Genomic DNA, 26,187 nt, shown 5'->3' on the forward strand with positions numbered 1-26,187 from the left:
ACACCATGTACCTCTGAACTGTAGTGGAGTAGAAGTACACCATGTACCTCTGAACTGTAGAGGAGTAGAAGTACACCATGTACCTCTGAACTGTAGAGGAGTAGAAGTACACCATGTACCTCTGAACTGTAGAGGAGTAGAAGTACACCATGTACCTCTGAACTGTAGAGGAGTAGAAGTACACCATGTACCTCTGAACTGTAGAGGAGTAGAAGTACACCATGTACCTCTGAACTGTAGAGGAGTAGAAGTACAAAGTAGCAAAACATTGAAATACTTAAATAAAGTACAAGTATCTCAAAATTGTACCCACGTATAGTACTTGTTGAGTTTATGAACTTAGTTACTTTACACCAGTGGCTATAAAGATAGAAAGACTAAGCCTTGCACAGAGGCATGACAATACATTTTCAAAATGCTCAACAGTGCTGCCAGAATTATAAACTGACTGCTACACAATTAAAATAAATGCTTTTATATATTTCTATTAGATGTGACTCTTTGGCGTTTCTGTTATTATTGACACTGCTGCTTTCAGGGGTCGGGTCCTTGCCACCTTTTTCATACCAGCCTCCCTGACTACAGTTGCTTTAGCGTGTAGAAGCTAGTAAGCCTACTATTTGATTTGTTTTAGATAGGCACAACATGTTTCATATGCAGATCTTATTTTCCTGTTCCATGTTCAAATAAACCATTTTCAGTGGGAATTTTTTTTTGGTCATGGAAAATGAGGTAAAGGTCATGGAGAAGTCATTGAAAATCATTGGTGAAAAAGTGTATGAACCCTGTTTCTTCTTTCTTTCATTCTGTGCAAAGAAAAAGCAACCTCTTAATCCAGATATATCACCATGACTCGCGCATGCATGCACGTGCATGGTGTGGCGTGACCACCAAAACAGAAAGATATGGACACAAGATGTGTGCAAATGTATTTAGTTTCCTGTCCATGTGGACATGATTTAAGTGGGGGGGGACCTAAGCTCCTCTAGGGGGGTCCGGGGCATGCTCCCCTGGGAAGATTTTTTTTTTTTAAATGTTGAAGTTGAAAGCATCAATCTGCTGCACTTTGAGAGCAACATTAGTAGATCTATGGATACATCTCTCAACACCCAGATGAAACAGAACTGTAAACAGATTTACTTTTTCTTTATGGATATTTTACAAATCACTCTCCTTTCAAACTGTATTCTTGTTTATTAATAACAACTTTTGTTTACTGTCATATAGTATTTTATACCTGTTTACTTTATTCTCTTATTTTTTTATAACTATAATGTTCATATAAAGATGTGTCTTTACCTCACTGGTTGGAGAACAAGCTTCTTATATTCGTTAGCATAGCTAGCTAACCAGATGCTAATAACAGCAAAGTTATTGACTCTATGATCAGAATGACAGATGAACAGATCGCCACTGGGCTTTCAGCTAAAGACACAGACACGCAGAAACTGGAGCATGTGTACGGCTCCTTATCTGAAGTGCCGAGCCACGTTCCGGTGCTCTCCGTCAGAACTGCACCCCAGTCAGACGAGACATATACCACGTGATGACAGTTAGGCTCGTGTTGTGTTCAAGGACCCTGACCGTGGCCAGGAAAAACAGGCACTCACTTGTTTAATTATTTTGCGGTCTAGATTTCTTAATTTTTTTTCTTTTTTGCGTGTGTTTATAAATTACCTCGAGGGCCGTACCAAATTGTCTCGCGGGCCGTATACGGGCCGGAGGTTCCCCACCCCTGATGTAAATGGTCTGCAAACGCCTCCATTGGACTCATTTGTTTACTTCCGGATCATAGTGACATTACTAAGTAACACTCGCGCTTCTATTGGCTAGCGCTCCAACACATTGTACGAGGGACATCTTTAAGCTGTAGACCAATCAGAGCAGACTGGGCTCTGGTTTCAGACAGAGGGTGAAACAGTGTGAATCTGAAGGAGTGATTTGGATACTTGGTGCCGTTAGAAAGCTCCAGACTTACGTTTTGCTGCAGTTAACAGTTCCTAACGCCTGGAAATGGAAACAGGAAGTGGAGTCAGTGAGTGTTTAACCAATGTTGCTGAGTGTGAGAGTTTTGTCACTTCCTGTGCTTGTGTCACATGTGAGTTACTTACTGCTGAGTAATCACAGCGTGCAACAGGGCAGGGCGTTCACATTCAAACTTCACTTCAGGACATTTCACTTCATGATGTAACCTCCATGAGGCTCTGTCAAAATGCCAATAAGATGGTTTGTCTGTGTTTTTAAAGAACTGTTAGCCTAGAAAGTTGTAACCAGATAAATCCATCAAATTAAGCTGGTGTCTACTATTTTTAAATACCTAGGGTTTTAAATCGATAGCCACTACTACCACTAAAGGTATTTGACTCGATGTTCTCTACATTTCTGCATTAAAAGGTCAAACAATCAGCATTCAATTAGTGAAAGTAGTCAACCTAAAGTTTCGAAAATCCCCTGTTACCTGTGAAATAAAATGTATTTTAGTGAAAATGAAAAATATTAGCTTCAAAATAAAAACTTCTCATCGTGCAGAATCGCGCTTTTTAAATTAAAGTATCTTGCAGATGGCAAAGTGGGAGCTAATTTGAACTACTTTATATACTTAATACTGATCTACTACATAATAATAATAGATTTCATTTGTTAGCGCTTTTACAGGTGCTCAAAGACGCTTTACAGATATAGTGAAGATAAAATAAAATAAAGGAACAACAAATAAATATATAGTTAAATAATAGAGTTTTTGTGAGTGTGTTGAAGGTGGTGAGGTCAGTGCCGTCTCTGATGGGTTGTGGGAGTGAGGTCCAGAGGGAGGGGGCTCTGTCCCCCCAGGTCCGGTGATTGATGCCGGTGGGGATGGATAGGAGGTTGGCTTCATCGTACTTTAATCATTCATGTATATTTTGTCGTGAGAATCTGTAGCAAAACACTAGCTGTGATTTGCCCCTGAAATATTAGTAGAAGTACAGAATGAAGTGTCAAACCCGTACTTAAGTACAGTACTTGATAACTTGATTAAGATCGAGTGTGTTTAATCTGGTTTCCTGTAATGGTTTTGTGTTTCCTTTGACTATCAGCGTTGCCTTGTCATATATTGACTTTCTATCCAGTTCTGAGCCACACGTCTTTATCACGGTGGTTTTTAGCTCGACATTTCAGCCAGATTTTAGTCATGTGACGTCTGGATCCGAAGTTTGGAGCTGAGCCAACAGCTTTCACTTTCAAAAGTGAATTGATCTGCTTCACGTGCGAGAGGCCTCAGTCATTGGTCGGTTTTTATTGATCGACTCCTACCTTACCTATCTCCTCTTTCAAACCTGAAATATGACATTGGAAATCTTCGGTCGAAGGACTTTCTCTGATTTGTTTTTCCAAAAGTAAGAACGAAAATGGGAAAAGGAGCCTTAAGGTTTATCTGTAGTAATAATAATAATAATCTATAATTTATTTGAAGTGAAAGGTGCAATATTTGCCTCTGATATGTTGTAGAAGTATTAAGTTGTAGAAAATGGAAGTACTGAAGTGAAGTACAAGTACCTCAAAAGTGTATTTAAGTAAGTATACTTCGTGTTTTAGGCTTTGTTAAACTGTGTTGTGCTGTTCTTGGCCAGGTCTCCATTATAAAACAAGTGTGTGATCTCATGGGGATTAACCCGGTGACTTTAAGGGTAGAAAAATACAAGTGTTTGAGGAAGGAATCACAGCTGAGACGTTTTCCTCCAACAGGAGATTTCCCGTCATCTGCGGCCGGACACGGTGCGCGCTCTTCACGGGAAAGACAAAGTGAAGAACGTCGTCCACTGCACGGACCTCCCTGAAGACGGGCCTCTGGAGGTGGGTGGCTCTTTTATTTACCCACCATGCACTGCTGAAGAAAACACCCACAGTGCTTCCTCTCATCTGACATGATAGGTTTCCTCTGTGTCTTCCAGGCAGAGGTGGGAAGTAGAGGAGTACAAGTACTTCGTTACTGTACTTAAGTACATGTTTCTGGTATCAGTACTTCACTACTCCACTACTTATTTTTCTGACGACTTTTTACTTTGACTTCTTACATTTTGAACACAAATACCTGTACTTTCTACTTCTCTCATGTTGAACTCAAATACCTGTACTTTCTACTTCTTACATGTTGAACTCAAATACCTGTACTTTCTACTTCTTACATGTTGAACACAAATACCTGTACTTTCTACTTCTCTCATGTTGAACTCAAATACCTGTACTTTCTACTTCTCTCATGTTGAACACAAATACCTGTACTTTCTACTTCTCTCATGTTGAACTCAAATACCTGTACTTTCTACTTCTTACATGTTGAACACAAATACCTGTACTTTCTACTTCTCACATGTTGAACTCAAATACCTGTACTTTCTACTTCTTACATGTTGAACACAAATACCTGTACTTTCTACTTCTCACATGTTGAACTCAAATACCTGTACTTTCTACTTCTTACATGTTGAACCCAAATACCTGTACTTTCTACTTCTTACATGTTGAACCCCAATACCTGTACTTTCTACTTCTCTCATGTTGAACTCAAATACCTGTACTTTCTACTTCTTACATGTTGAACTCAAATACCTGTACTTTCTACTTCTCACATGTTGAACCCAAATACCTGTACTTTCTACTTCTCACATGTTGAACCCAAATACCTGTACTTTCTACTTCTCACATGTTGAACCCAAATACCTGTACTTTCTACTTCTCACATGTTGAACCCAAATACCTGTACTTTCTACTTCTTACACGTTGAACTCAAATACCTGTACTTTCTACTTCTTACATGTTGAACTCAAATACCTGTACTTTCTACTTCTTACACGTTGAACTCAAATACCTGTACTTTCTACTTCTTACACGTTGAACTCAAATACCTGTACTTTCTACTTCTTACATGTTGAACTCAAATACCTGTACTTTCTACTTCTTACACGTTGAACTCAAATACCTGTACTTTCTACTTCTTACACGTTGAACTCAAATACCTGTACTTTCTACTTCTTACATGTTGAACTCAAATACTTGTACTTTCTACTTCTCTCATTTCCCAAACAGCTGGTTCCTTTAGTCTGAATGTGTGTTTGGTGCGTGGTCATTATTCTTTAGAGTCACTGCGTGCCTATTGGTTGGAACACGATCCGTGTATCCATCACTTCCTGGTCTCCTCTAAAGAAGAGGGACCAATGGAAACGTTGTCATGTTGCCGTTGTTCAGCATGGAAACATTCATTAGCTAACAATGACATTATTGTTCTATTAATATAAAGGGATGTCAGGTACTCTTTAAAGCAGCTGCTAGCTATGGGTACTTTTTACTGAAGTACACTTCAAAGCCTCTTTACTTTGACTTGAGTAAAGTACTTTAGTCAGTACTTCTACTTTCACCAGAGTACTTTAAACACGAGTATCTGTACTTCTACTTGAGTACAGGATGTGTGTACTCTTGCCATCGTGATGCATAAACAGCTACCTTTGCATTTGTTCTGTGCGAGAACAAAAAGCCCCCGACTCTCTGTGAAGTTTTGAGTCGGGTCTCATGACTCCTTCGCTCACTCCGAGGGAGAGGAGGAGGGATTTGAAACAAAACCATTGTTTCCCAGGGAGTGGGTCTGACCGCCGAGCGTCATTGTTCCCTCCTGATCTGTCGCTGCACAAATGACTCCTTGTTAAACATTAGCCGGAGACTGAGCTGCCATTTTACCATCAGGGGACACAAAGGGCAGCGGGAGAATTCCCTCTGAAGCTCTCCTACCATCGCTCTGGTCTGACGTCGACAGCTAGCGTGAGAGCGAGGCGAGGTGGCTTGATCGACAGAGTTATTAACAGAACAGAACCTTTCTCGAGATTCAAGGCTTTCATTGTCATGTGTGCAAAGCGTCAGTGTGGCTCCTCCAACAGTGCAGCACAATACAACTGATCAAATAGTGACAATAAAAAAAGCCTTGAATCTTCTACCGTCTCTCTGTTCTGACGTCGACAGCTAGTGTTAGAGCGATATAAGGTTAACAGAGTTATTAAGAGAAGACACTCTGAGGCCCCGTCCACACGGAGACGGAATCAGTTGAATCCGCTAGCGCTCATTAAACCTTTTTAAAAGCATACTTTAGTTCTGTGAAGGGATATATGCCCTGTACTTCACTTTAATTAATATTGTATGCTGAAAAGCGTATAATACAGCACGATGTTCTGTTGAATATATTTGAGTGGTTCAAAATGTTGGGTCGCGATTTATTGACCAAGTAAAAAGTGGGTCCCGAGGCCTGACCGGTTGAGAACCACTGGTCGAGACGGTTCGTCCACACGAGGCCTGACCGGTTGAGAACCACTGGTCGAGACGGTTCGTCCACACGAGGCCTGACCGGTTGAGAACCACTGGTCGAGACGGTTCGTCCACACGAGGCCGAAACGGAGCCGCGAAGTTACCCTGAAGTGGGTAAGTCTGGAGACGAAACGCTTGCGGCTCCGTGTGTACGCCCTATACCAGGGATCACCAACTACATTTGTCCAAGGGCCGAAATGTAACCAATAGACACGGGCCAGCGATTTTTATATAGCCCAGAATTGTATTGGGGGGGGGGGGCGGACCACATAAAGCTTAGCAGACTCTTCAGCGCATGCTCTGAAAGTAATCAGAATACAGTTACGTGTCTTAAAAAAGTATTCAGATTACTTTTAGAATACTTTTGGAATACTTTATTTTTCCATAACAGATGGGTATGTTTTGGTGCACAGGAGACACGTATTTTACTGTTTTAATGGCTTATCAAGAACACAAACACAACATCTTGGTGTCATTCTGGACAGCTCTCTCATCTGCACCCACATCAAAAACATCACCCGGACTGCATTCTTTGTACCGTCTTAAAACCTTTCCTTGGAATATGTTATGAATTGTAAGGTGTCCTTGGGTGCTTTGAAAGGCGCCCCTAAATAGAATTAATTATCATTATTATTTATTATTATTATTATTCTGAAACTTTTAAAACTGTTTCCAGTCACTTGCCCCATGCCTTCAGCAGCAGCAGGCCACTCACTTTGATTTCATCCCGTTATAAATGTCATCATTTCAACAATAAATAAATGCTACATAAACGTTATCTTTCACATTTTATCTAACCATCTCCATTTCTAACTTTCAATATATTTAAAAAGAGATCTCTCTCTCATCTGCGTGCGGGGGCGGGGCCTCACAGACACGCTGCATCTCTCTCTCGCTCACAGACATGCTGCAGCGCCGTGCAGTGCACACAGTTCTGCCGGTAATGAATATTACATTTTGTGAGGAAACCTTTCCACCAATAATTCCAATAAGTATTCCAAAATGTATTCACTTCAGGTTTACGAAAGTAACTGTAATCAGATTACTCGTTTTTCAAATGTATCGCCAGCTGAATACAGTTAGCCTACTTGATTTTTGTATTCTGATTACGTAACGCCGTTATGTATTCCGTTACAACCCAACCCTGCTTCTAGGCTACTGTCCCGCAGCTCCAGCCTCTCTGTTGGACTCTGTCTGTAGCGGGGCTACTGCTGTGTTGCGGAGTGCACAAAGCACTCTTCACAACGAAGGATCACTTCTTCTTCAAGGCAGGGAAGGTTTCGCAGTACGCATTCCACTGACTCGCAGCTGCTGCCTCTCTGTTGGACTCCGGTACTGCACCTTACTCACGAGAACGCAGTAACCACTCCGCCAATGCCACAGTCACCCCCGTCGTGCGGGCCGGATGAGAATGTCTGGCGGGCCGGATGTGGCCCGCGGGCCGCCAGTTGGTGGTCACTGCCCTATACGATCATTTCTTGATGACGCCATAGCCCCACCTCTCCTGCTCACACCCGCGTCATTGCTGATGCGTTTCGCCAACAACAACAACAATGGCGGATCACAGGGTTGCGTTCGTGCTCCAGGCGCTACTGACCATGCTACAGATGTTAGTGCAAAAATCTACAGCTCCTCTACCACAACCACCAGCAACAAGTGGACATGGAGAACTACATGTTGCTAAATCCACCGCGGAGAATAACCAGAAGGGCAACCAGGCAACCATGGCAACCATGCTCGGGGGGTCTTATTCGCTGCTTTTGGTGTATTTTGTGGCGGAAGTACAGCGCCACTTACAGGCCCGGGATATGTACTACAGCGTCTCCAGTGTTTCCGTGTGGACGGAAGACTTTTTAATATCGACTTCGGTTCGTTTTCGTCTCCGTGTGGACGGGGCCTCAATCTCTCAAGATAAAGGGATGAATATAAATAGAGTTTAGGATTATTTAAACCTGGATAAGAGCGACTAAAATGGTGAATTTACGATAAAAAAAATCAAAGTCATGAGTGTCTGTGGTGAGGTTCATTCACCTTTTGCCAAGTGGTAAATTTACAATTTTGGTATCTCTTTATTTGATTTTATTTCCGGTATTTATTTATTTTTTTCTCGTATATTTGACACTTTATTCTCAGAGAATATTCAACTTTTTTTTGTTGCAAATATGTGTTTTTCCTTAGAGGATAATCAACTGTATTTCTACTTAAATCTTAAGAAACCATCCAACATGTTTCTCTCACGTATTTGCAAGACTTTTATCTTGTATATTTAATACTTTATTCTTAGATTATTCAACAACAGTTTATTTAGTAAATATGTGTTTGAGAATTCACTCTGAAGCTCACCTACCATCTCTCTGTTCTGAGGTCTACAGCTAGCGTTAGAGCAATGTAAGGGGACACAGAGATATTAACAGAAGACTCTGAATCTCTCAAGATAAAGGGATGCATTTATATAGAGATTAGGTTTATTTAAACCTGGATGAGAGTAACTAAAATTAACGAGAAAATAATCAAAGTATTCTCTGAGATTATGAAGTGATTAATTTGTAGGAGTGTCTGTTGTGAGGTTCAATCAACTTTTGCCAAGTGGTAAATGTACAATTTTGTTATCTCAGATATTTCATTTTATTTCCTGTATTTATTAATTTTTTCTCGTATATTTTACACTTTATTCTTGGAGAATATCTAACATTTCTTTTTTGTAAATATGTTTTTTTCTTAGACAATAATCTCCTTTTTTTCTCGCAAATTTGTGATTTAAGAAAGAAACCGTCCAACATGTTTTTCTCATGGATTTGTAAATACAGTTGTGACTTTTATCTTGAATATTAATGAGTTTTTCTTGTATATGTAATACTTAGAGATTATTCAACAACAGCTTATCTAGTAAATAATCAACTTTATTTCTCACATATTATTAGTTTGTATTCTGACAGAATATATTTTAAATCTTATAATATTATCCCTCTTGTAACAACCTCCGAGTTGTTGTGTTTATCATAGAGACACTACATACTGATATACACCTGAACATCAGCAGGAGAGCACTCTTTAAAGTAGAGACACGACACACTGATATACACCTGAACATCAGCAGGAGAGGACTCTTTAAAGTAGACACTGAACACTAATTTCTTGTTCCTTTTCACAGGTGGAGTATTTCTTCAAGATTCTGGACCGGTGAAGCGACAGGACGTGTTCTGCACATTCAAAGACCGCACAGTTGTCTCATTTTTCTGTTTATTGTTTCAGCCTTATGCAGATTAAATAAAGTGACAAGAGCAGACTCCTGACAAGTGTTTGTGATCTTCAACATTGAATTAAGTATTTTTCACACCAACTAAACATCTTATTACAACGGGATACTGCATTGCCTCTGATATTCTTCTAACTCTTTTTTTTCTTTTTTTTTGACCAGCGACTTTGGTATTAGATTCATACATTTACACTTTGAAAAAAATGTACAACTGCATAAATATAAAATTCTTCCACCATGAAAATGGCTAAAAACATTCAATAGTAAGTGTCACCACGTCACGTGATGTCTCCAGCAAAACAGATTTCAAAGCACTGAGTTGCCACCGTTTCCGTGGAGATGACAAGCTTCTAGGCTGGACCCACAAAGCTCTACTCTAACGAATTAAGAAGTATCAAACAGAAATGTCATCAAACCATATCCTACAGCTAAGGTGAACAACACAGAAAAAGGTGTACAGATGTATCCTTCCACAGTGGATAAAGAAACACGCACAAAAAGAGGTTTCCATGGAGCGCAGTCATTTCCTCACACACGGGCCGTAAAGGTTCAGAGTACCATGCTAGTATTTCAGTTAGTCAGAGCACATTAACACACACTCTCACATGAAGTAACACCTGCACACACACACACGCGCACACACACACACCTTGGACCACTAAAGCAGACATAAGACAGAAGAGATTACAACAGGACTGGACTACAGCACGACGTGACACTCCAAAAATATATAGAAACCACGTTAGACAGAACACAGCTCGCTACACGTCAGTAGTGGAATCGCGGTTTTACAGTAATACATGAACGCACCCCATGGCTTCAGGAATATCTTCATGTTCAGTAGAATAAATATTTGCTATTGCTACTCTTGTATTTTACATTCTAACCCTCGACAAACACACGGAAAAAGCTAGTGTAAAGCACACAGATTAAGTGTAGGTCCTGTATATTATGAATGTTCAAAGACTAGTGGTGTTTTTTTTTATCTGAACTCTTTTTAATTCGCTCTACATTTTATTATCGGGTGTTTCTTTTTTTTCAAAATGAGAGTGCTCGTTCACGGGCTGAGGTCACGAGGCGATGGTGAACTTCACGTCAAAGCGTCCCTGATAGCGGTCCTTCTCGCTGTAGTCGATGTTGGCGCCGTACACTTTGCACTCGATGCGCAGCTCCTCGTTCAGGGTCAGGTTGGTGAACTGGATGGCCACCAGAGGCTGGAGGTACTGGGCGTGCAGCAGCCTGCCGTAGTACGGGTAGTATTGGAGGGGGAAGCCTTCGCCCATGCCGTAGTACTTGATCTCTCCGATCTTACTTTCATCTTCCTCTCTCTGCAAACACAAGAGTGGAAGTTAGAAATCAGTCTTGAGCAAATCAAACTTTATTTGTAAGGAGAGAAGAAGTCCCTCCTTCCCAGAGCTCCATGGGAAAGATTATGTATTGAAGTCAATGGAGAGAGACAGATTATCTTTCGATCCCGTTTAAATTGTGCCACGAATTACACAACCAGGGGGTCCGCGGGGTCTTAACAAGTATTACAAGTTGATAAATCAATTTAGTGAAAATTAAGGCTATTAAAAAGTATGAAACGGCATTTCCCAAGGTGTTACATTTTGCAGCTAGTTTTCAATACGTATCTAAATGATCCAGAGAGGTTGTGTTCCACAGTCTGCCTGAATGTAGTCATGGCGTAGGTGTGTCGTGAGATTCTGTAGTTTATTGATGGCATCCCGTTGGGTTTGACGTCATCTGAACAGGACGTCGCGCGCTCACTGCTTGATAGCGCGCGGAGGTCCTTTTACGCCGGTTGCTAAGCAACATCGTTATGGGGAAATGCAAGTCTGCGTCCAAATGGTTGGAAGATAAGGAGGAAGGACAATCAATACTGTATATAGTCAATGTGAGGTGAAGTGTGTCGCCAAGGTAACCGGGTAAAACTCAAAGTGGCGATGAGGTCTTAAAATGTATGGAAAGGGTCTTAAAAGGTTTTACATTTGACTTCAGGATTCCTGCAAGCAGTGAGCGTGTGATGTCCTGTCCAAGAAACACTCTTAAATTAAACTTGAGAGGGGTTTATATATATATATATATATATATAAAGATAAGTTTGAGTATCTTAAATATAGGTAACTGTACATTTGTGGTGATTCAGATCCTAAAAGTACGAATACCCCTTTGTAAAACTACTCCATTACAAGTAAAAGTCCAGAATTTAATATATTACTTTAGTAAAAGTGGGTATGTATAATAAGCTATTTGTACTTTAAGTAATACATGTACAAAAAAAAACTTTAAAAAAACTAATTATTGCAAGAAAACTAATTATTAAAGTAACGTTGAAAGTAAACCTGTAAGATGAATCAAATGCTGTTAAAGTAAAAATACGTCCCTTGGAATCAGAGTGGAGTGGAAGTGGCATGAAAAGCAAACACAAAGGTAAACGAGCAGCTCCGGCGTTGAGTCACTAAACGGCTGCGTGCTCGATGCGGAGCCGCAGGGGGTCGGGCGTACCTTGTTCTTGCAGTAAATGGGGATCAGGTTGGGCTGAGATTTGATCTGCAGCGCCTCGGGGAGAGACTGGTTGTTGGTCGGAGCCTGAAGAGAACAGAGAGAGGTTCATTAAAACACCCCGAGCATGTGAGGGGGGGGGGGGGATTTAAATCTGCTTTTTGTTTATTTACAAATTGATATTATTGATCGCATAGTACGTCAAACATGCTACTTTCATGTTATGTTGCGCTCTGTTGCGTCGTAAACCTCGTTAGAAAAACCATGTAATATAAAAGTCAATGCTCCGTAAAGTCGTTTCGGGGCCACTTCACAACGAGAGCATCAGGCTTAGTCATCGTGCCGAGCGCGACATCACGCCTCCCGCTCCCGGGGTGGACGCCCGCTCGGCCCTCGACGGAAGCACTGCTCCAAAGTGAACATCTAACGAGACGCATCTGAAACAACATCAGCCAACAGCTTAGCTAATGGGCGGCTAAGCACCATCAGCTAACCCTTTAATAACATGTGATCTCAGGCCATTAACATGCACTAAAACCTGTCACACAAGAGGAAAGGGAGACGCCCCAAAAGGCGTAATATGACCTCTTTAACAATGTCAGCTGTAAGTGTTGGGCGAGGCAAGTTTATTTAAATAGCCCCGTCCAGCACCGGGCCATTCAACGGGCTTCGCCACGATGAGAGACATCCAGACGATGGCATTTAAAAGGTAGGTGACCGTACCCGTGGTTTGAAGTTGACGATCCTGTTGAGCTTCACGATGAGGCAGGGCTTCCCTTCATTGAAGCCGAAGTGCGGGTCGTCGATTCCGGAGCAGACGCCCAGCAGCTTGCGGTCGAAGCGGCACGCCTTCCTCTGGCCGAGTTCGCTGTCCTCCAGACCGCCGCGTTCTTTGTACGTCTGAGGGGTGGCTGCGCACAGGAGACACACATTAGACCTCAGAGTCGAAGCTGCACGGAGACCCGTCTGTCTGGCAGCTGACCTGAAGGTAGCGTCTCCCCGTGATGAACGTTTTCAAACACTCAAAGGTTTTGTTGTCGTATGCTCAAAGCTACAGTGAAGACATTAGTCTGACCCGAGCTCCTCCTCCTCCGATGCAACGTGCATCATAAAATACAAAATTAAAAGTAGTGCAAAAAGTCTATATGCCAGAGCTCCCGTTAGCCGGTAATCACCGGACTACGACCGGTAAAATATGCTGAAGACCGGCAAATCCAAATCTCTCCGGCCAAAATAATTTCCCTTTAGCGCAATACCGCTTCAGTTGGGCCACGTCTGTGACGACAAGAAGAGTCCACTCTAATGTCTCACACGTAACGTGGAGAAAGAGATGTCCTGTGTGGGTTGATTGTGCGTCGATCTGTTGGTAATGCCTCGGGGTTCCGGTGGGCATGTAAACAAATGCATAATGCTATACTTGGTGGCCTCACCCGGTTGCTTAGCGACGCATATTGTTTAGGTGTCTGTTAATAAGCAGGTAGTCATATCATTAGCTAGAACGAGCTGGATCTGATCGATATGGACACACACACACACACACACTAGTTTTACTGTGGGGTCATTACTGATCCGCGAGCTGCTGAAACTCACGGGCCGTCAGGAGAGGGAGAGCGCTGCGTGTTGTTATAAGTTACTGTTCACTTTTAAATAATGTAGTTAATCTATAATTAGTTTAATATCGAATCATTTGAATTAGTTTTAAAGCTCAATTAATAACACAGAAGTCCTTTGACCGGCATTTTTCTCATTTTGTCCGGAAGATTTCAACTTTAACGGACACGTTGACCGGCAAAAAATAATTATATATATTTTGTGCAGCTGGATCGCGTCCACATATTAATACTACTTTTATAATAATATATAATATAACAGTTAAATGCAATCTTAAAAGTCAAAAGCTAACTATTAAAGAACTACACCAAGGTCACATGACTTCACATCACCATCGCCGGGAGACTTGTGTTTTTAAGACGTGTTAAATCCTTGAACGTTCATCAGTGTGGTTTCTTTTTACTGATTAACGTTGTAGAACAAAATGTAAATCTCTTATTTACGGCGTCCAAGAAAAACCCATTCAAACTAGTAGTGCTAACACACACACACACACACACACACACACACACACACACACACACACACACACACACACACACACACACACACACACACACACACACACACACACACACACACACACACACACACACACACCACACACACACACACACACACACACACACACACACACACACACACACACACACACACACACACACACACACACACCACACACACACACACACACACACACACACACACACACACACACACACACGAAATGACTGTTCATATAAACTAGAATAATGCCTGCAGACTCACCTCCACAGTCCTCGAAGTTCTGCCCGTCCGTCTGTATATCCAGCTCGTACGTCTTTAGGAATGCGGTCATGGCGTCGGTGTACTTCCTGTAAGTCTCCTCATTGGATTTGGTGTAAGCAATTTCAGATTTCACTGAGCGGGGGGTGTGTGAAAGACCTGAGAACCAAAACAGATGTTTGAGAGAATTATGAATGATTTCAGGAGAAACGAATGCAACCACGTGAGCGGAAAAACAACCGGGCCTGAAGATTTGAGTTTGAAGAGAGGTTTCAGTTCATGTCGATTCAATGTGTTGTTTAGACCTTGTGCTTTTACAGATAAGACTTCACCGCAGGGTCGTCGGTTCAAGTCCCCGACCAGACCTAAATATGGAGAGCGGACTGCTACTCTGAGAGGTCCCAGTTCACCTCCTGCCCTGCTGCCCTTGAGCAAGGCACCGGACAACCCATTGCTCCCCGGGCGCTGTGCAATAGCTGCCCTCTGCGTAAAGAGGGCTTCACCCCTCCATATTCCATAGAAGTATTATACTGTTCGCAGAATGAGACTCCAGCAGTGGCTGCTTAGCTTTGCTGTTCATCCAAACATCTCGGCTCAAAGTCCAAAGGTCCGTTTTTATTCAAAAAAGACAGATATCCTTTCAAAATTCCAGAAAAAGGATTTTGGATACAAACATTTTGTGATAATCCAAATAAATTGTAGTCTTTGAAACAACATGTTAACAGCTCTGACAAAGCTGCTTGTTGCACACAAAGGGAAACCGGCACGAGGTTATATGCATTAAGGACAGTTGCATTTTAAAATATATATATATAAGTGCTAGGACTGTCTTCAGGAAGAAAGCTTTTAGACGTGCAGCTCCACTAACACGGAACAGTCTGCAAAAAGAATGGACAATTACCAAGCTGGTACCACGACATGTTTTTAAAGCTCGGCTGGATGCTACTCAGTCAGATATGTAAATTGTAATCCCTGTACATTATGCTGTAAGATGTCCTATTGTTGTTCTGTTGTTTATGTTTTCATGTCTTCTTGTGGAACCGACTGCTGCAGGTCTCCCCTGAAAAATGGGATTTTACCTGGATCAATAAAGGTTTTGAATTGAATTGAATATTAACTAATGTAATCTAATTGTATTCTGCTGCAGCAGCCCGTCAAACCCACTCTGAACGGTGAAGAGTTCCTCTGAGCCGCTCTTTGTTGGAGCCTCTGCTCTATTATCTTAGGACGGCTCGACGTGGGGTCTTGGGGATTTCCTCAGATGGTCTGTGTGGAGTAATTTTCCACACAGAGGCGTCTCGGCGAGGCGTGGCACGAGGACGGAGCAATGGCAAGTGAACGTGTCTGTTTATATGCTGCCACAGTTCTGAGAGTTATTGGAGCAGCGGCAGCAGCAGCGGCGGCGGCAGCAGCAGCAGCAGCGGCGGCGGCAGCGGCAGCGGCAGCAGCAGCGGCAGCAGCAGCGGCAGCAGCGTTTGAGTTTCGGTGGCAGCCTGTGAAAGACCACGATCCCCTGCCCCCACACTCTCTCACGTGTGTGTCTCTCACAATGGAAACTTTTAGCCTGAGAGTGAGAGGCGGGCTCTTAGGAAACACGACTGCCTGCTTCCTTTATCGAGCCACTACTGCAAACTGACTTCAGCTCAAAGCAGCCGGTGACAAACTAACCTGTGAGCATCAAGTCCTTTTACAATAGCTGCTATGAAAAAACAAGACGTTGCCGGCATAACAAGAAGAAGATATTCTGGGCACAGACCTCAAAACGCTCCACTGCAGCAGCGGCGTTTTTACGCTCTCACAAGATTACAGATTAGAAATATTTCTGCAGAAAAACAAGCTTTGCAGGCCCCTAAGCCCTGGCAAAGGTAAATCATTTTGGTACCAACATGTGTGTGTGTGTGTGTGTGTGTGTGTGTGTGTGTGTGTGTGTGTGTGTGTGTGTGTGTGTGTGTGTGTGTGTGTAAACATGTCGGCTGTGGGACAATCATTTCAGTCACAATGGGTGTACCAGCCCCCTGCAGCCTGAGGGGAAACATTGACTGAGAGAGGAGTGAAGGACAAAATGGCTGAACCTATGTAAGGTCAGAGAGACGGCTGATTGAAGAGCGGCTCAAAGACACACCCCAACTGACACACACACCCCAACTGACACACACACACACACACACACACACACACACACACACACACACACACACACACACACTTCATTGAAAGCAAATGTTTGATACGGTGAATGCGGTTGGTTTACCTGGGGGGGCGACTCTGTCCTGATAGGTGGGTTTGTAGTTGCTCAGCGTGAGCAGCAGCGCCTGAATGGTCCCGATGAAAATGCCAGCCAAGCATCCGTAGAAAATCACGTAGAACAGGAAGATTTTAACTGGAGGGGAGAAAATGCAACGTTATGAACAATGTGACAGGATCCACACGTGTTCTGATCACTAATGTTTTCAGTCCTTTGTAGAAAAGGAATAATCCAAACATGATCTGGTTTTTCACCAGGGTTCTTCTCCCATTTAATTTCTTTACGGTTAGTAGGGCTTTTTAAGATTTCAATTTGAGAACGTTGAAGGTTTAAAACCACCCAGAAGCTTCTGTTGTCACATCCAAACACTTAAAATGCAATTGCGCAATGATATCTAACCAAATGTCTTATACCCAAAGTAAACGAGGTGTTTTGTCACTTTGTTTACTTCACAGGCAGTCCATTCAAATAGGTAAACATGAGTTCAATTCAAGCACTTTCTCAATTTTCTAAATATCACAGTAAATTGTCCTCCAAGAGTTTACAGAAGTCTAAAGTTAAAGTAGAGAAACAAGTTGAATTTAAATTACCACTAAACAAAAATGATCTTAATCAAGCAAGTCAACTCCAAGTACACTAAAACAGTGGGTTAGCTTTCAGGATCAATGTGGACTACAGGAGGCAAGAAGAACACTTCGAAGAACACTTCCAACAGCCCGGCCATCAACCACACCTTCCTCCTCATTATGGAAGCCATTTTCGAGCAGTAGGGACTCCATGACGGGGCTTTTCTTGTCAACCTAATTTAAAATGTACTCCAATTGCATAACAGCAGGAGCAGGAGCCCCCCCCCCCCCCCTCAACGTGTCACCACTTGCTGTCCCAACACTGCCCTGAGTTCCCGGGCTTTATTCACGCCCTGAATGCAGACAGAAACACGTTTAATTATCACCTCTCGTTTGCTTACAGTTCAAGAAGAGATCACCCCGCACCTAGACGGGCGCTCTGAGTGGGCTGCATGTTTTATGTTGCTAATTAAGTTTCTATCACTCCGATTGTCCCCGTGTTGTATCCCGCTAAACAAAGCTCTTTATCCGAGAGGGTTCACCGTCAACATGTAAACAATAGAAGGCCTCTTGAGGATGCTCATCTTACTAAACAAGCTGAATGAAATCCCAGGTTTACAGGTTTTGGGTGCAAACTGTAAAAGCAGCCCAAAGACGTGACAGTCGAATGTTTTTTTAAATGCATTGAATACTTAATGTCTCAAATATAAGGAATAATGGGTATTAAAACCTCTAAATGATGTTGCCTTAATTGGTTACATATATTTATTAAATTGGTTTTAAATGTAATTCCACGTGGCTTTCATTCTGACTTGCTGTACGCCCTATAAAAGGCTCATCTTATCTCGCTTTTAGGAGTAATTATTAATATAATAATAGTCCTGTTGTTCCTACGCTAGGACAGCCTTGACATATCAGATATCATTTAGTATCTACTGCCAGATTGTTTCCTCCATCCCTGACGCCCCAGCCTTCTCCCGGCGTCTTATTGCTTCTGATCTTGGGTGCCTGAAGAGCGACAGACGACCTTCCCTTTCTCGTGAATGTGCAGTTGTTCCCAAAATGTCTTCCCCCTGCCCGTGTGCGCGTGTCGAACCGGCCCCTGAGAAACCAGTTAGTCGGGTTAACTGCAGCCCCTGCAGCACGTCCTTATCTCCCGCTGCAGACTTTGGGCGTACTCAAATGCACGGAGTAGTGTTTCCAGCAGATCTGATGAATGTATGCCGGCTTGGTGCCGTGTGCCGATAGGCTGCCTCTCAGAGCACCTGCTGCTAATGTAAATGCACAGCGAGCTATTTTCCATGGAGTCTGTGTAGCAACCGTAGCAAGGCTGCGTGATGCACCTGTTGAGAGGCACACCGTGCGCCGACACTCCCGACGCTGGAGCAATGTGCAGAGGTTCGAAAGAAAGCTCAATAGAAACATCTAGTGATGCAGAATGTGCTCGTTGCTCGTCATTTTAAAGCTTAACCTGTAAGCCTTTGCTATTTAAAGCTTCCTACATTTGATGATTTGTCATATCTGATTTACATTTTGAAACTATTCTGGCTCAATATTTGATGGTCGAACGATTTAGTCTGAAAAGCAAGACTGTTAATCAGGGAATTCACTAGAATTCAAGCAGGGATTTATTTGACTTTTTGACATTTAAGATATCAAAATAATGTTGCATTCAGGGTATTTCGTATGGGTGAAAAGCTTATGCAAAACAGATGACATGTTGGCTCACGGAGGCACGTGAAATGCAGTCGGCCAGGCGGTGTCAGGTTACACGCAGGCCTTCTCTTAGTTAGTCAGCCCTGTGATTTCATCTATTTAACACCAAGGCGACCAGTCAATCCACAGAAAATAATTGGCTACTGTTTTGATCATCAATGAACCATAATACTCATTAGTCTCAAACTCCTTATAGTTTCTCATTCCAGCATTTCAAACTAGATCATTTCTTCCTTTTTGTATAATTTAAAACTACATTTCTGAGTGTGGTTCTTAAACAGACAGAACAATTCATGTTGAGAGCGGCTCAGACTAAATCCTTTAACTGGAAACATTATGGGCAGATTAATCAATAATTAAATAGATTGATAGTTGCAGGATAGTAAGTAACATTTCTAGGACTGTTAAAAGCATTATGTGGTCATTGTGATTATACACAGCCAGAGTTAATTATGTATAAATGCGCATTAGTGACAGAAGTACTGGAGCTGCAACTCAGGATTATCTTCACTATTGATTCGTATTTTAGTCTAAAACATGTTTCTAAAAGCCTTTTTAATTTCTTATGTTTGTCCAAAGGCTAAAGTGATTCAGTTTAGTAAGATACAAAGCAGGACATCTCCATTTTGTTTCCATGAAAAATGACTTAAATGAAAAATCAATTATGCCCATTTATTTCTGTTAGTTGAACAATCGATTCGACTGAAATGCACGCAGCTTGAAGAAGGACACCACACCATTTTGTAGCCTGAAAGCCCAGATATGCCAACAGGCAGACATGTAAATAGCTGACAGAAAGAAGTGGCCTACTGGTGGTGACAGGCAGAGTTTGAATGGAGAGCACCTCCCCCACCAGACTGCTGCAGCGTGTTGTGAAGAGAAACCACATTCACACCATGCCTCTCCACTTTTACTGACTGCCTTCTTATGTTGGACTTTACCGGCTCTGCGGTGCATTTTCAGACACATTCATCAAGCTCAAAATGTCACACAAAAAACAAGAAATGTGCCACCATTGAAGTCTGACATTGAAGCAGACATTTCACCTTCTTCCTCATAATGGAAGCAGCAGAAATACAGACTTTAAACAACGTATATTTAAGATTATTCCAAATGTGTGGTACTCTGCAACTCAAGGGCAGACATAGTCTACCTGTTGCTTTTAGTTAGTGCGACACCAGCCTCCCTCACGACACACCAAGCCTGTAATAAATGCTATTCACCAGTATTACTACACTAAAAACGTGTTTTACATATTTCACCTTTAAGTAGCTCGCCATTGACGAGTGTTACCACAGAGCTGCGGCAGCATTACTGTGATTTTCTTCCGCCTCAGAATCAGAAAAAAGCTATTTAATATGTGAGCTTTTATGATAAGCTTTTGAGGAATGAGAGCCTGGAAACGGGTAAAGAAAAGCCCACGAATGTTCCCTTTTTTCAGTGGAAATTAAGTCTGAGATGGAGGGGGGGCCCTAGAGACATGTGAGTCGTGATCAGTCCAGCACCGTGTTACCGGGCCGTGTCTGGACCAACCTGGCTGCTTTTACACACCAAAAAATCCATTTATAAAACACGTAAACCGAGCTTAAAGGGTGCTGTTTCAAAGTATGTTTCATCCTATCAAATCAACAAGCTTTGTTGACCGTCTTCAAGTATTGGAAACGGGTAAAACGATTAACTAGATCCACTAATCTGTTTTTTTTTCTTTGAGTGAAAGCTAAGCCTGTTAAAAACAGGAGCCGGCAGATTAGCTTGTTATTGGGATGAATAAATGTCCTTCTCAATGTGGAGGATAAAATAAACAACTTTCACTGTTTGGATCAGTGGAAAAGTCCTGGGCCAACACACAGATGTCCTTCAGGATGACCTTTTCATAAAGGGCGTTTTTTAATACATATATGAGCTACGCCTTTGGTAATCATTTCCTATTACACTGTATTACTGTGTACTCTTGTAAATTGTGTAATTTCTATCTCTAAAATGTTATGCTTGCCTCCTAATGATTTTTTTTTGCCTCTTCACTTTTGGTGTAACAATGTAAATGTCCTCTATGTGGGACTAATGGAGGTGTTCTGATTAACCATACATCCAACATCTTGTCAAAAAACAGCTAAAACACGATTTCTGTGCAAATAACTCACATATAGCACCATGTAATTGGTTTAGTTGAAAATATGTGAACGTTTGAAACACTAGTAGACCTGTGGCGTGTCTTTTAGGGGCGGGCTTATTCTGTTTCTGTAAATTGAGATTTGACAACTTCTAACACAGCCTCCATTGAAAAGGCGAAGTCACGACGCAGCAGCAGCAGCATGTCAGATCTAACAGGTGCTGTGTGTCTGCAGGCAGGAAATGGAGAACATAAAATAAATGGTTTCCACTGTCTTGAGGGGTTACCTGTTGGTTTATGTCACATTTGCAGCTGTACATTCAGTGAAATACAAGGATTGAATACTTACGCCAACTGCTCCCTGTTCGCCCCAAAAACTCCCTTTTCTCGGAATTCCACACAAACGACTTCCAACCGCCGTCGCTTTCCTTGTTAGCCGACATATTCAAAAACCACCCGTTATTTTTTCGAATATTTAACGTTTTTTTTCTTCTTCTTCTCCTTCTTCGAGCTCCGAGTGTTAACAGTCGCCCCACAGGAAATGCGAAAGGACAGTATCGTACCCGGCTCCTCCAATAATACCCACACACACAATTTATCTCTCGGGGAAACCGACTCCGCCTGCTAACTCCCGTAATAAGTTACCCCCCTCAAGAGGGAGGGCTGCAGCCAGCAAATCAAAATCTTCCTCCGCTCTTTGCGTAGAGAGAACAGAAGGGAGGGGGGCTAGAGAGACAGAAAACGTCCAACAGTCGGCAATGGTTTTAAATGATGCCGGTGCCATGGAAACAGTCACCACTGCAGCCCCCTGGTTTCCAAAATCTCACGTGGCGACTATGTAATACTAAGATAATACTATTGTTACGTCATAGTCTCTATGTGAAAGCTAGATACATAATTGATGTTATTAAAAAAGAGCCATGAACTGATTCTAACTATAACTTTTCATGACAGGTGTGCAACCAATCTTTTTTTCACATTATGTATTACAATATTTACTATAATAAAGGTGATATTGTTTATTATTTAATCTGAAGCAGAATGTTTTAAAAGGTTTTACATTGGCCTACTTAACTGTTGTAACTGTTTATCACCTGCTTATATCTTGCTATTTTAACTTGAACAATTATATATATATCCATTAGCCTACTACCTAACTATTTTAGCTCCATATCAAAATTACTACCTAATTATTTTAACTAATGGCTTTTCCATAACTTTTAGCCAGCTAGCCTATTTTAAAAATGTTTCCATTTGGCTACTTAAGCTAACTTTTCCAAATATTTTACTTAAGCTTACTAGCCTATCTGTTTACTTTTAGCTAACAACATGTATATTTCCTTTGGCTAGCTATTCCCACCATTTAACTAAGCCCTACTTCAGGGTTGCCAACCTTGGGCACCTGGCTGGAGTGAGATTTTGATATCATGGGTTTAATTACACATATGCGCACTAAATGACTGCTACCGTGTTAGTAGCGGGACCTTAGCATATATATAGGATGTATATACAATATATACAAATACACAATATTGGACACAAACTATAAAGGGCACAACGTTTCATTCACTAATGAAAGTCAAACATTGTGTGCCTGTCACGATAAGCAATTAATTGACTTATCGTACGATAAATAAAATGAACTCGATAAATTTCCATTTACATGAGGATGTGACTAGCCGTTTGAAAGGATGTACTTGAATTATTATTATTATATATTATCATTATGTCAGTGGTCTAAAATGGTCATACAACGGTGCCGACAATATTATCGTTTATCGCAATAATTTCCGAGAAAATGTATCCAACAAAATTAATTATCGTGAGAGGCCGATACATGAAATACACACACACAAACAAATCTACAGACTTACTCCAAACTGCCAAATATATTAATTAACACACTCTCACTCTATTTTGGCCTCGTAGAACAATAAGCACCAGACTTTTACTTTTTTATCATTTCTACTGGATCTTAGATCTGCACAATACGGGTCGGGGATTGACCTACCGGCTCCCACTGCTCTGCTGGGGTTGGGGAGGGAGCGGATCGACAGCTCGAGCAGCTGTCAACTCAACATTGTAAATAACCAACCAAAAACGATCGCCGGTTCATCTTGTTTTTGGCGTGAGAATAGTTTGGGCAGCGTGAGAGCGTGAGATTGAGAGTGAAAGCGTGTGTCACACACCAGATGCGTGAGAGTTGGCAATCCTGCCCTACTTTAAGCTATCCATTAGGCTACGTAAGCTAACCATTTCAAATCCAATACTTTGTAAACTGTTTGCTTTTAGCTAACTGACTTACTTTTAGCTAACTAGCTATGTTCAACTGTGTATACCTTAGCTTTAAACTAGGCTATTTAAGGTGTTAACTTTTAGCTAACTATTTCTCATAACATTTAGCTAACTAGTCTGTTTACCATGTATCCAAACCTTTGCTAACTATTTTAACCATCCATTACTTTGAGCTAGCTAGCCATTTTCAACCGATAAAGCCTTAGTTTAAGCTATCCAAACAACGTAAGCTAACTATTTCAAATCTTTTACTTTAGCTTTCTAGCCAAACTGTTTATTTTAGCTAACTATTTATTACTTTTAGCTAACGAGCTATTCCAACTGTTTATTACTTACTCTTATCTTTTAGCTATTCTATTTCAGCCATTCACTTTTAGCTAGCTATTTCCCATTACATTGAGCTACTAGCCTATTTAAACCGCATTTCGTGCTATAGTCACGAAATTAATTTAATCTATTGATTCGTGTTCACTACGCATTTTTTTCGTGTCACACAGAACGATTTTCAAAGCAATGTATTTCTATTGGTAGTATGTTTCGTGCCTGCACCACGTCTTTTTGTCCAGTCGGGTCTTGGAAGACCGGAAGCTGTGTGGTTCATAAAAACATTTCCTTACTCAATATCTTACCCTAACCCTTTTATTTTAAATTGTATAATGTCGGAGTTTTTTTGCCGTCCGCGATGAAAAGAAATGGCTCAGAGCCTCAGAATACTGGAATCTGTATTTTTTCAAATATTTTTTTCCTTCTAATTTGTTATTATTTGGTGCAGGCACGACACATGCTACCAATAGAAATACATTGCTTCTAAAATCGTTCTGTGTCAGAATACTGAAATCTGTATTTTTTAAAATCTCTTTTTCCTTCTAATTTGTTATTATTTACATTGCTTTTAAAAATCATTCTGTGTGACATGAAAAAAATGGGGAAATCGTGTTGGTGAACACGAATCAATAGATGAATTTTGTGACTATAACACAAAATGCCGTGAGACTGTGTTGTACCTTCAGATAGCTCTTTTAACCATCCATTAGCTTACTTTGAACTAACCAGCCTATTTCAACCGTTTATCCCTTAGGCCTACTGTTAACTGTATTGACTATAAATCCCTAACTTTTGGATAACAATCTTAAGTATTAAACCGTTACTCTTAGCCAAATAGCTTTTTAAAATGTTGACTTTTAGCAAAATAAAATAGGGCATTTGTAATGACTTTTTGACATTATGTGCGCATGCAGTCGTTGTCACTAGGGTCTGTTGATACCAAGGGCTAAAATTAGGAGGTGTTCAAATGTCATTGTCCAGCTGTTATCATATTTAATTTTGTATATGTAAGTACACACTCGCATAGGAATGTCTAGTTTCATATTCTAGCTGAACTAACCACTTACTGTATATGGCAAAAGTTTGTGGAACAGAATACTTTTGTGTTGCTTTTGTTCTGATAAGTATCTATATTTAGTTGAAGTGTACTCAGAGTCACTTGGTGATGAGTCAGAAAAGTATGACAATGTGTGCTGGGATGTGAAGGGATGCGAGTTTGGTGCAACATGAACATGAGTAATAGAAAGCAGTGTTTATAATGTAATTTCATTTCTGCATTATCATAAGAAGAACAAATCAAAAATGCTAAATACTAATAGCCATCATAGCTACGCCATTCTTTCCCCACAAACATAGATAATGACATAGACAGTAGCCTAACTTTATTCTTGCTGGTAGTAATGGAAAGATTTCTGGAGAGTCACTTAAAATGTATTGCAATCCAAGAACAATTGTGTTGCTATGCCAACAGTGTTTCTTATAAAACTGTGATATGATCAGCTGAATCAATGCCCAGCAAGTGTTAACAAGTCTCCTGTCAACTCACAGTCTAAAGTCATGAACTCCCACATCATATAAACAAAGTGTGTACTCTCTTTGTCTGCCTTCTTTCCCTAAGAAGGAAGTCAAGCAAATACACAACTGCACTGCACAGTACTCATGGAGATTTCCACATAACTGTTATGTTTTCCGTGACTCTTTCGACAGTTGTAAAAAAAAACAGCAGTCACTGAACATACCGGTATATCTTGTACTGGGTTTTACAACATCTACTGTAGGACACATGTGGTTATAAGACAGTGGGCCCCTGGGCACAGACAAACAAAAGGCAGCACAACCTTTACTATATACTAGCAAGACACTCAGGATGTATGGGTGTTTAGCCACTTTGTTCTCGTGGCCACTTCACGTCTCTTTAAAGTCATTTTGAGTCGATTTGTAGTCATTGTGTGCCTCGTAATGGCCATGCTGCATCTCTTTGAGGTTTAATACTCTGTATCATCTGTATTATTGTAGTTACTAGTTGATGGTTTTGGGGAAATAGTTCTCTTTTTGTGTGGTGTTGGATGATGTTAGTAGAGATTTGATGTAGTGAAGTTTCATGATACACTGGAGAAAACTGAGACATCAAGTTACACATGTAATCAGTGCTTAGTGTCTCAGTGTGGTCATGTGGTGTCCCTTTCGGTATGTGTCTCTTTATAGTTGTGTTATGTCTCTTTGTTGTCCTTTTGAGTCTCTTGTGGGTTGTCTCTTTGAGGGGCATGTTGCTGTTAAATGCCAGGGGGGCCCTGACACTTTAGGTCCTTGGGCCTGTGCCTGTTGGCCCGCTCAGTAATCTCTTCATGAATTTACATGAATATAACAGGTGCCTACAAATCCTCTGACTCACAGGAAGTGCTTTATGCTTCTGTAGCAACAGACAGCAACAGTAGTCCGCTTGATAACATATATAAAAGGGCCATCT

General features: G+C 41.3%; 2 protein-coding genes across 2 annotated transcripts in view; one reads left to right on the forward strand and one right to left on the reverse strand.

The window, feature by feature from the left end:
- nme7 (NME/NM23 family member 7) overlaps nucleotides 1–9,613 on the forward strand; it is a 50,838-nt gene extending 41,225 nt beyond the window's left edge. The window contains exons 11-12 of the mRNA XM_034081959.2: nucleotides 3,724–3,831; nucleotides 9,479–9,613. Coding sequence (XP_033937850.1) covers nucleotides 3,724–3,831; nucleotides 9,479–9,511 — 141 coding nt within the window. The 3' untranslated portion in view covers nucleotides 9,512–9,613. The remainder of the gene's footprint in view (nucleotides 1–3,723; nucleotides 3,832–9,478) is intronic.
- On the reverse strand, nucleotides 9,551–21,743 carry atp1b1a (ATPase Na+/K+ transporting subunit beta 1a). Its single transcript, XM_034081961.2, has 6 exons — nucleotides 21,451–21,743; nucleotides 16,716–16,844; nucleotides 14,468–14,623; nucleotides 12,812–12,999; nucleotides 12,092–12,175; nucleotides 9,551–10,911 (listed from the first exon to the last, which is right to left on the reverse strand). The coding sequence occupies exons 1-6, from the start codon at nucleotides 21,542–21,544 to the stop codon at nucleotides 10,654–10,656; spliced, it is 909 nt and encodes a 302-aa protein (XP_033937852.1). The 5' UTR covers nucleotides 21,545–21,743; the 3' UTR covers nucleotides 9,551–10,653.
- Between the last annotated feature and the right edge of the window lie 4,444 nt (nucleotides 21,744–26,187).

Source organism: Pseudochaenichthys georgianus, chromosome 4 (genome assembly GCF_902827115.2).
Source record: "Pseudochaenichthys georgianus chromosome 4, fPseGeo1.2, whole genome shotgun sequence".
NCBI lineage: Eukaryota > Metazoa > Chordata > Actinopteri > Perciformes > Channichthyidae > Pseudochaenichthys > Pseudochaenichthys georgianus.